The sequence below is a fragment of the Sander lucioperca genome, chromosome 3 (genome assembly GCF_008315115.2).
Source record: "Sander lucioperca isolate FBNREF2018 chromosome 3, SLUC_FBN_1.2, whole genome shotgun sequence".
Taxonomy (NCBI): Eukaryota; Metazoa; Chordata; class Actinopteri; order Perciformes; family Percidae; genus Sander; species Sander lucioperca.
In genome coordinates, this window is record NC_050175.1 from 24,173,799 (window position 1) to 24,185,930 (window position 12,132).

Below are 12,132 nucleotides of genomic sequence, written 5' to 3' on the forward strand. Positions count from 1 at the left end.
GACACAAAGTGACTTGTAAAAAAAGGCAATCTCTTTTTCTGATTTACATGTTTTTAAATATGTAGGAATAATACAAAGACAAACATGTATGTATGTGCTGTGTGTGTGTGTGTGTGTGTGTGTGTGTGTGTGTGTGTGTGTGTGTGTGTGTGTGTGTGTGTGTGTGTGTGTGTGTGTGTGTGTGTGTGTGTGTGTAAAAAGAAGCTAACTGTGTGCAGTATACAGCCTATGTTACAAGTTGATTATGTATCCAAAAACCTGGCTGCTGCATAGCATGGCACAATCACAATGGAGGGTGATAATTTAATTGTGCTAAACGGTGGATTCCGTGTCAATGCTCCTCCAGCTGGGAGCTGTCAGGTAGTAATATCTCATTATGGCAGGTGAAGAACCCAGAGGAACCCTGCCACGATACCTGTTAGAACAGGAGGAACCCCTGAAGGGAAACACACAGATGATTTTCTCTCTCACTCTGACTTTCTCTCTCGCACACACATACACACACACGTGGTTTAAAGCCCTCCACCTATTTTCTTTAGCTACTTCACTTTAAGAGATACAGTAACTACTGATTATACAATTTATTTCAAGGTTATTGTCTTTGTTTGGAAATTCATTTAAAAATCTCACATTTGAGTTTTTATTTTATTTTTTAACAATAAGTGCTTAATTTAATAGCTCCTACAGCACAATACAGTGACAAACCCTTAAATATGCCTTTACTTAAATGAATAAACATATTTTGTATTTCTTATAATTGTGTTTCTCTTTTTGCATAATCGTTATCTGTGCATATGTACATGCATACTCTGCATTGAGTTCAGAGGAAAGGAAAGTTAAAGCCCTTTATCTGTCATCGCCTGCTCTCCCATCCCTTTCTCATCTCTTTTTGTGTTTAATAATTTCTTTGATTTTCTCTCCTTTTGTCTGCTGATAACATGTGAAGGAAAAAAAGTGTATTCTCCCGCTGTTATCAAAACATGAAGGTGCAAGACCTCAGTGAGACACACAAGGGGGTGGGTTGGGGAGATGGTGTGGACTTACTTATCACCATTGTCTATAAAAAGTAAACAGTGCGATAGAGCAGATACAGCGGGTGAAAGTCAGTCAGACCCTTTTATGATGAAAGGAGAAATGGGATACCCGAGGACACATGGCCCCTCAGTCACAAGACCCCTTAGATGAGCAGTGCACAACACTCCTCTAATACTCGCCAATTAAGCAGAGGTTGTTTTTCACGATGATGAAACATTATCGCAGGGAACAATTCATGACTCAGGGCATTCCAGGCCATATGAGCCTGCTGCTGGAGAACTTAAGTCCTAATCCTTCAAATGTGCGCAATATTGTCAGCTATATATAGGTCAGTTTTCTTTTCTAACTGACCCTCCCTCGCCTCTGCCATGAGTCTTCAAAGTCAGTGGGGCTTTGTCTTTCAGAGAGTAGGCAGGAAGGCAGCATTTCATGCTCTTATTGATTACTCTGGTTTGTTAGTTGTCTGTTGTTATTGTGTAATCAAGCATGAGGGAGGGCGGCTTGTCAAGGATTTATGAGCTGCCTCTTCAGTTCACCATATTTTCACTGTTGAGTACGTTAAAGCATATTTTCCGGAGAAATTAATTCAATTATTAATGTTGGTAAAGTTATTTCAACAGCACCAGAATACACTGTAGTTGTACAAACAGGGCTGTTTTGCTGATTTCATTTTGCAAGCACAGATGCCAAGGCTGTAAACAGTGCAGTTCTATAAGAAAATGTGATCAAATTTTACATGCATCGGTAGTACCCACATTGAGCCGAATTCTCCGTATTTTGCTAATCATCAAATGTCTTTGTTGTGTCGGTGCTGATCTATTGCACACACAACCCCTTTAGATCTCAGCACTGTGTGATCCCCGCAGCAAATATGAGGAATAAAATACTGTATGGTTGCCCTCAGATATTTTCAGAGAATTACTGCCGCACTTCTCCTTTTCCCTTTCAATGATATGAGGTAGTATTGTATGGGGCTTGTCGGAGGTGGGGGTGGGGCAGAGGGGGTTCTCTGCACTCTTATGCTGCCTGAGCGCAGCCCTCCCAGCACTGCTAATAAATTATTAACTCCTGCTGACAAATACTGTTATGGAGCCTGCCGCAGATCTGTTGCATTCTTTAACAAGATTGCTGTAGACACATGTTACAGGAGGATGGAGTCTCCATCGCTCCCTCTCTCCTTTTCTCTCTCTATCCCCTTCTCTTGCTCACGCCTCAGCAGTTTGACTGATGGCTGGAGACCAAAGTAAAAGTGCCTGAGAGACTGAATATTTTAGTGGTAAAATAATACCACTTGATTTACTGTGTAATACAAAAGCAGTGCTTTGTTTCACTCTCACACTCCATTGAGGATGAGTTGCTTGTTGCTCTCGAGGCTTGGGCTTTTTGGGAGCATGAATAAAAAATACATCAGAATCTACGTGCCCGATCAACCCTCACCACACGCACATACAGACACATATACACACACACACAAACAAACGCACGCCTCCCCTTCCAACCCACTACTGTCCCCTCTACACGCATGCTCTGAACTTTTCTCTGACTTTTGATTTTCAATTAACAGTAACCAATTTTGATTTAACTGTCTAGTTGATATAATTACAGGAAATAATTTAATGGCTGATTTGATTGGGGACTGAGTCCCATTAAAGACACAGTTGACAACACATCCAGGCACAGAGGCTAAAAGACATACAGGCAGACAGACAAGCAATCAGGCATGGGTCTCACACTCCTGCTCTGTCATCTACCTGACTTACTGCGTTTGTTTGTACAGCTGCTAAGACACATGAGATTAACTTGCTACCATTGTTTAGGTCCCCCTTTACTGCCCTGTGTGTGTGTGTGTGTGTGTGTGTGTGTGTGTGTGTGTGTGTGTGTGTGTGTGTGTGTGTGTGTGTGTGTGTGTGTGAATGAGAGTGTGGTACTGTAATGCATTGTGACTGTTTTATACCAGTGGTATTTTCTGAATGATAATTCAGTACAGAATTTATGTCTGGTCTGCTTCAGCATTAATTCCCTTCAGACCTTCTCCTTCTGGGGTTGGTCTGCCTACTGTTTCGAAGGTTAACAAAACATGGTGACACAGTCTTCAAATTCACTGTGCTACCTACTACGAAGTTGCTTTATGCCTTTTAAGCGCTTTGAATTCCATTTTGTTTTTGAAAGGTGCTATACAAATAACCTTGCCTATAATATTGTGTTGTTGTTTATTTGCTAGGAACAAATACAGTATACATAGAGAATTGCAAAATTATCCAATGCAATGTATCACAGCATTTATAGCTACCGCTAATTTCCAATGCCCTACAAGGGCCTTTAAAATGACAAATATAAAACATGTTCACTACAACAAAATTAAACCATGTGGTACATTTTGTGACCTTATAACAGCATTTAATTTTGTTGTAGTGAACATGTTTTATATTGTGTATATATATGTATGTATATGTGTTTACATTGCTACATGATTGATTGGCTTTTAAAAAATGTCTTCAGTTTATCCATAGACACACAGCGTGTGCACATGGACAATACACCTCCTAGACTTCCTTGAGTAAAACCAAGAACTATTTGACCCAAAGACCTTGTTCATATAAGCCTCTTAAATGGAACATATATTTTCCTATCTGTCAGTGCTGACTCTCAGCAGTAAGCACAAGGACACCATCGCACCACAGCCTACCTCAACCTTGAGGAGAGCCCCCCCCCCCCAAGGCAAACTGAGGGAACTAAAGTGCTGTCACACTGACCCCTGTGGATAGAGCAGGAGAATGGGGCAGATGGTGATCAGTGATCAAATGTAGTACAGGAAGTACCCTGAGCATTTTGTCACATTCAAATACAGACCCATCCCTTCACACCCCCAATTTGTCTTTCTTCTTCCTCTCAAGCACACACACAAGACATACACATACACTCAAGTAAGAAGATTGAGCCCTATAGTCACATCCTAGTTGTAATGGTCAATGTAGTGGTGGTCCTTTAGTTGAGAAAAATAAATAGAACAACAGTTCAGGGAAAAGCGGATTAGGAGTTAAATATGCTCCCGCTACTTCTCTCCACACAAATCACTAGTAAGGCCATATTATTCCCTTTTTAATTTAATACCAAATGCATAATTAGATTTGCTTGGCACAGTTAATTTCATTCATTGTAGCACACAGCATGAGTGTGGCCTCATTAATTGTGAGAAAAAGCGGAAATGGTCCGCATCAAAAAGAGTTGGGTTGTAAAAGGGGGAAAAAAATAAATTAGAATTAACATTAGTTTTCTTTGCACCTGATATGTCAAGTACACTCTTCACTGTAATATTCATGAAAGCATGTGACAGATTTGTGAATTTAGTCCTCCACTGTTAGTTTTTGATTTTTAAGCTGCTTAAGTAGGATTTGTTGGCCCGAGGGAACACTGTTACACCAAAATGTTAATTTCCTAATTTGACGAGTGGAAACAAAAGAAGAAAAGGCTGGTTTTTTTTTTGTATTTGATTGCTTCGGAGTAAAATAAACTTGCGCAAGATGCTTGAAGGACAAAATCAAATCAACTTAGAAATTTAAATAAATATCTCAGAAAAAAGCAACCTTGCTTTCCATATCTGTGTACCAGGAGTTAACTTATTCGTGAGATGTTTTACTATTTATCTGGATGGTAGTCCCACAGCCTGGCTGACCTACTGTCTGAGTAACTGTCTTAGAGTTTGGGCCAAGCAGGCACAGTTCCAGCCCCTATCAAGCCATCCATCTGCATTAAACAAATGATTAGAGACCCCACTGACTGCTCCAACCTCCACAGGCTAGAACAGCTACAGGGGAAAGTCAGGTGGACCATTCCTTCCATGCAGCATTACCTGCTCAGGTGCACCACTTATAATCCCAGTTACAGCAATGCACAATCACTTGTATGCCACTGCCAGTCATACGTTAAATTTTTTCTAGGAAACAGCATTCCTTTTCATGTATTGTTGATGGACCTCGTCAGATAGATAGATATAAGATCTTGACTCAATTCTCCTTTTCCTGCTCCACAGCAGAGTCATGTCTTCCAAGCAAGCCTCGTCTCCTTTTGCCTCTGTGGTCGATGGGGATGATGCCATGAGTCAGGAACACTTGTCTTGGGAGAAAGAGGAGAGTGCCGAGGCCCATGGCACACCACAACTGCCCCTGCACAGCCTGCTCCATGGAAAAGTCCATCCTGATGAAATGCAGCCACTCAGCAGCGTGCCGGCAGAGAGCGATTGGGACAGCTTGGTGTCAGCCCAACAGCGCATGGTGAGATATGTCAACATACTACATACATGCATAAACCTTTTTCAAATCTTATTTGATGCCTCTGTGGTAAGAATGGAATAAAATAAACTTTGAATAGTGGAATTGTAAAGTAAAGGTTTCTTTTTAAAGAAACCTAGTAAAGCAGGACAATTTCAAACCTACTGTATGAGTGTGTGTACTACTGTCTTACTGTCCTCCGTTGGGTATTCAACATCATGGCTCAGCAGGCACCTATTTTTTCTGGCTTGTATAAAGAAGCTCAGCCGATATTCTATCCCTGGCTCCATCCCACGGTTCCCTAAAGATGTGAAACCTCTGGGAATCTGGGGTGTTCAGATAGGCAGCTCTGCCAAACACTAAACCATCAGCTATTATTAGGTTAAACAGAGGACCTCTAAATCTCCCTTTTCATAATGTGAATGGCTCATAAAGTTGTATCATGACCGATGGAAGGCCATGATGCATTCTTGTTGCCATTAAAGAAACATGTCTTGTCCTCGGTGCACGTGTGTTGTTTTTCTTGTTGTGTATAAGCTACATCTGCAGCCAGACCCCAGACGCTGTACATTCAAAGTGTGGATCTGCTTTGATGTGAGCGGAGCAAAGAAGAGCACAGGCACGTGGGCTATAGACATGGGAGGCAGGTGGTTGTCTGTGACAGACGGGTCCGTGGTAAAGAGACCCTGAGGGCCTCTGAAGTAGCTCTGCAGTTGGCTGCTGAGACCGTCAACACCTCAGCATTGCAGCACAACGTGCATGAGAAACACACACACACACACACACACACACACACACACACACACACAACACCACTGACACATGAATAGCCTCTGTAGCGGACTGCTAAAATTGACAGGCAAAGGATTGCTCAGGTGTTGCCTTCACCTTTGGCACATTATGGGATATCAGCAACAGGATTTTAGCAAGTTTTATGTTGGCGAGCTTCAATCACAAAGAAAAAGTTTATAAATACCATAATACTACTAATGATTATTTGTACAGTATAGAACCTCTGTAAAAGTGTTTACAAAGGTGAATTACAAAAGTGGAAACAAAATGTCAATGACAAGTCTAGTCATATCGGTTCTAAATGATTGAAAAATTGATAAAACTGAAAAAAGAATAAAAATCTTCCGTCATTCCCTCTTCAAAGATTAAGTATAGGAGGAGGGGCGCACAAAGAGAGAGAAGGTAAACTGAAGGACGACGAGGAGCGATAGAGAGAGGAAAAGGCATAAGGCGAAAGGAATGAGAGTATTGCCTTTGCTGATTACCTGACTCCACTGCTGTGCCATGCGTCTGTGTGGGCTGTGCCCTGAACCTGTGCCAGCTGATTAACCCAGCACTGCTCCACTCCCCTCAAGCACTCTCCACTGTCTCTGCCACACTGCATAATCATCCAACACAGGGCTGGGAGGTGCGGAGTAGGCCGGTAGGTCGTGCCACCCTGGTGCTTGGTACCAGACCACCCGACACACCACTGCAACTCTGCCTGGAGCTCAACATGCAACGCAGGGATGAGACATTGGCACTGACAACATTCCGGCCTGGTTTATCACATTCCTGACTTTTTATTTTGGATTGTCAGTGGCTCTAGATGTGGTTCTATCATTTAACCCTGCTATATAACACTCTGTTATCACACTGCTGTTGATTAAAGCTCACTTTTCTATGATAGGCGCTGTCACATTTATTCCCTTCACTACAAGGCCCAAAGTTTAAATCAGAGCTAACTGTTCCCCTGTTAAAGGCTGCAAACTCCTGGCTGCTTAGCCACCTTCTGCTTTCTCAGACTCCACAAACCATAATTAACACCACCTTCTGTCAGACGCAACCCTCAGCCATGGTCTGTGTGCTGACTATACACTCCCATGTGCAGAGCTCTCTCTCTCTCTCGCTCTCACTCTCGCTCTCGCTCTCTCTCTCCCATTCTTCTTCCCATTTCCTTCATGTCTCTGTTTGTGCACAGGGAGCACTCAGCCAGGCAGCCAGAGACAGGACCCTTCGTTAAATACTTAACCATACACAGGTGGGACTGAAAAACAACAACAGCTCGAGACAGGACGCAGATTTACGATGGCTCAAGGCACTCAGCTGAGAATAGGTCTCCACTAGAAAATGAACAAATTACACAGCAGTCACCCTAACACAAATGCACACTCAAAAGCAATTTGAGAAATTACAGTCGGGAGGTTTCTTGTGTAGTCTCTGCAGATGAAAAGTAAAGAGCACATTATGGATATGCCCTATGAAAGTGTACCTCATCATTCCATCTCAGTTTTTCACTTATATATCTCATTTACCAGCAAAGCTGGCTCTGTTGAAGACACAGAAGCTGCTGTATGAAAGCCAGAGAGGATCTATTTGATAAAGCCAAATCACCCCTGAGCTGCAAAAAACTAGTAATAGCTGCATGTTGCAAAACTGCAAAACTGTTGGAGCCCTTACAAAACACAGAAAAACGATTTAATACAAATCCAATCCCTTGTTGCCACCCCTCCCAACTTTTGTTTGTCTTACAGGAATCTGACAGCAATAAAGTATGTTCCCTGTACTCCTTCCGGAACAATTCCACCTCCCCACACAAGCCGGAGGAGGGAGCCCGGGAGCGAAGTGACCTGCTGAGCGGATCTGCGTTTGGAACTCCGGAGCGCCGCAAAGGAAGCCTGGCAGACGTAGTGGACACGCTGAAGCAGAAGAAACTCGAGGAGATGACAAAGACAGAGCAAGACGGTATGGCTCCCTGTATGTGTGTGTGTGTGTGCATGTTTGGGCGTAGGAATACCCTTTTCCTCTTACTTTTCCTTTTCCATTGAGCCTGATCTTCCTAAATTTTCCCTCTTTGCTTTTCATAATTTTCTAGCTTCCTGACTGTCCGCCTCTTTTCTCTTGTATCTCTCCATCTCATACACTCATGCGGGCACACACAAGCTGGGAATACTGACGTTACAGTGTTTCCAGTTTGTTCTGAACCTCTTCCAATGTGACAAAGACTGTGTGGCAGTGCACCTCACCATAAGTGTGGTCTTCTCCCGTGCCAAGGCAAACTCTTTGACTGTAAAACTCATAGTGCTGACCTGATGCCAGGAACATTACCTCTTTTTATGTTGCTACACAGAACACTTCACTCGGCACAGTTATTCATTACAAGAGTTTGCTACCAACAAACAACCAAAGCCCTTCTCACATACTGTTAACACACCATGAAGATTTCAGACTTTTTATTTTTTTCTGCAATTGCATGCAGAGAAGAAAAATCCTTCTCTGTGATAAGACTGTTAGGTCTATGTCATATCTGCACCCCGTTTCACCCTGCTCGACTCTCCCTCCCACAGCCTGCAGTCTATCAAGAGTATGGCGGAAAAACAAATATTTGAAAGAGCTGCTGAAACACATCCCCCTTCTTAATTAGGGCTGTAGTAATATAACTACATCCAATCAAATGTTAAACCCCCTTGGGAATGCATGTGTCTCATTTAGTGTCTAGGGAGCTCTTAGCTTAAGCACTTCATCAGACGAATAAATTAGACCTCTGTTAGCCTAAAAATAATTTGCCACTTCTTTTTAAAGTGTTCGTTTGGTGATCTTTGTATCAGAGCAGCAGAGGCCTCTCACCAGATAATCATTTAGCCACGTCCTGATTGGCGGACTGATTGTTTGTGGTGTCGTTTAGGTACAAAAAACAACAGAACAATCAGTCCTTATTTACCTGAACACCTATAAATTGGAGATCATTTAGAAAACTGAAACGTTTGGATCATTGTAATGGATCGAAATGACCAACAAAGGACAAGAAGTATTTGAAACATTAACACACAAAACAGGCTGGTGCACATAAGCATGCCAGGATAATGTAATCAATGCCTTTTATATTATCTAAAGACCACTGATACTTCAATTTAGCAAGAAAATATAATAAAACAAAATCCAAAGGTAAAAACCTCTTGTGAAAAAGTACAATTAATACTCACAATACTGCAATACAGCAGATACATTTGCCTTTGTGAAGAGTTTTCCCTGGGTTCATGGACGTTTTTTTCTGAATGCTCCCCTTTTTCTGTCACACCAACAGACATAAATATTAGGAATATGCAGTAATCTTGCTAATACTCTTACAGTAGATGTCAAGCTGATCCAAGGACGCAAGAGAAAGTTTTTGGTTAGTAAAAAGAAGTAAAACAATTTCATTACTACTTCTTTGTTTTACCCATAGGTAAGAATATATTTAATATGCGTCTTGTTTCATGCAGAGTTGATTTTCAGGGCAAGATTGTCAGTGCTCTCTATAGTGACGGCGGGCGTTATGGTAATGAGCCCCAGCTGGTGAAGGCTGGTTGTTGCAGTAATTTAAATGGTCAAGTGCAGCTTGTAATCCAGGGCCGTATGTTAACGCAGGGAGGAGAGGGTGCTTTGGAGTGCCATACAGCTGTTTTAATCTCCTGTTAATAATAAAGACTTGGTCTGCCTCATGCACTGTGTATCATCGCCACCTAAATAAACTCCCTTGTTGAAGGAAATTAGTTTCTGAGCAGGGAACACAGCAGAAGACAAGAGCCTCACAAAGTTCAGTGCGCTGTCCCCAAGCTGCAGAAACTGAGAGATACTCTGTTCTTGAGAGCACTTGAGGAAGCTTCATTGGTGATGATCAGTGATTACTGTAAAACGGAGGGAGAGGGACTCTTAGAAACTGCCAAAGGAAAACCTCAAAGAAACCTTTGAGAAATCATAATCGTATGTCTTTGTTTATGGAGAGGAAATTGAAAAGGGCAGGATTAACCTATTAAACAAGAAGGTTGGAGAAGCCATTTGTTGTCTTAATGATGCTGCTAATGTGGCACAAGCAACAGATGAGCTAAATATATCGCTTATCTAAGCATGACAACTGTTGTGTCTAATTCTGCTGCTTTGGTGCCTGCCTGGTCGGGATCACCGAGGTCCTCAGAGACTCTTCACCATCTGCTACCATTCTTCTCTGGGCTTCCTTGGCTGGTCAAGATAGTTCATTGTACTGATGGACTGAGGATAAGCGCGATGACCTCAAGTGTAGAGGGAAAACAAATGCTCTGTGGTCCAGTTTTTACATAGTACATTGCTCTTTTGTGGAACGTGAAATCCCACTTAAAGGGATGTTAACACTGGTGGAAGCTTTTGGTTGAGAGGCCTCCTGGACCGGTAACCAAATATTGTTAACCGTCTTTATTAGCCATTTTAGTGCTTCTTACTATTGAGTTTTTTTTAGATGTAATCTTTATTATGCCATGAGAACCACCAATTAAATTCCAATCACCTCCCTTTTATTGTAGAGGTAGCTGATATCTCACCTGTTCAGTAAAAATAAATCTACGGTTTCTGAATGGTAAGGGCTAAGTGGGGAGGATTTTGGCAATACTGACCTTTTAAGTTGGAATTAGCAGGTAAAGACAATAGCTTAGCAAATAAATAGTAATATATATTTTGACTTCTTCTACTAATACTGTATGTCTCCATTCAAAGAAAAACGACTGGCCAGTTTCCCTCATTGACCACATACTTTATAAACATAACAATAGAGGTGGTGCTCAGTATCTCCTCCATCCTTCCATCTCTATACATTTGTACCCTTTCACCCTCTCTATCCTTCCACCCTTCCTCTCAATTTCTGGTCCTTAAAGTGCTTTAAGTGCTTGTGACTGTGCTAATGAATGAAAATGTCCTCCCAGCAGCGAGCACCGCATTTAGCTGAATAGTCACCTTTGCTGTAAAAGCTCTATTAGGCCCAGTTGCCAGCAGGGCTAACGATTGTGCCCCATGTTTATTTACTAGGTATTGTAAATGCATTATTTATGGATAAGTCTCCAGACAGCACTTGTCAAGAGTTAAAAATGTCAGTATAAAGTATTATGGGAAAAAGAAAAATAGCCACCATTATAAAAACCCAAGGTGACCTTGATTTGATTCACATGCAATTAGAACAGTTTAATATAATGCACTAAAGTATGAATCAATACTGTGCAAGTCAACACACAAAATACTTTGTGCGTTGAGTCTTTATGATCGTCCCCCAAGACAAGGACGGGAAATTGGGTTTAAGCTTCCTGCCGTAGTTTTTATGGATTTCCCTGGGCTCAGTATCTACTGTACTTGTTGAGTCCTTGCCAGTAAAACAAGCACAGAATTAGATGCAGTTATGTGTTTTTTGTTATGCTGAGAGAGAGAGTTTCCTCAACAACATCCAGGAAACAGTGCCGCATGTGTTACAGTGCCATACAGCCAGTGAACAGGTGTAGTCTAAGGACAATTGACACAGCTGTTAAACTGACAGTGGACAGTTTTCACATATAATCGATAACTAAAATCTATAAATATCCTAACCTACAAGTACAAAATAAAGCACACAAAGAAGATACCCTTCCTTAATACTATAGCTTTTTAGACCAGTCAGAGTGGATACAGTAGGTGCTCAAGCAGAATACTCAACACCTGGAGCCCTTTGACAGAGTCATGGCTAATTAGCTTAGCAAAGGGGAGCCACTTTTAATCTTAGGTAGAAGGATATTTAATGGCTACTGAGAAATTACCCCCTATTACAGCGGCAGGTAACCTAACCATTGCTTGTGACATAAAAAAGCACAACATGGTGCGCCACTGTGAACTGATTGTGTTCAGGCATGGGCCTATATGTGAGTACTGTATGTGTTCCTGTGTTATCACTTAGGCCTCTCTTTCACTCCCTTTGCCTGTATCACCTCTCCTCTATTTATAAGTGTAATCCCCCTGGCGAGGTGGAGTATTATCACTGTGTAATGACTGTGCAGTAGGTTGAGTGTGGGGGAGTGATCAGCGTTGT

At 41.9% G+C, this 12,132-nt stretch overlaps 1 protein-coding gene across 12 annotated transcripts in view; it reads left to right on the plus strand.

Moving 5' to 3' along the window:
- Positions 1–12,132, plus strand: part of sox6 (SRY-box transcription factor 6) — a 137,030-nt gene that overhangs the window by 44,132 nt on the left and 80,766 nt on the right. For 11 of the 12 annotated variants that reach the window (XM_035999563.1, XM_035999566.1, XM_031324215.2 and 8 more), the window contains 2 exons: positions 5,066–5,306; positions 7,829–8,039. In XM_035999563.1, the coding sequence (XP_035855456.1) occupies positions 5,066–5,306; positions 7,829–8,039 (452 nt within the window). Of the gene's footprint in view, positions 1–5,064; positions 5,307–7,828; positions 8,040–12,132 lie in introns of all 12 variants that reach the window. The other variant, XM_031324218.2, reaches the window with a different exon arrangement.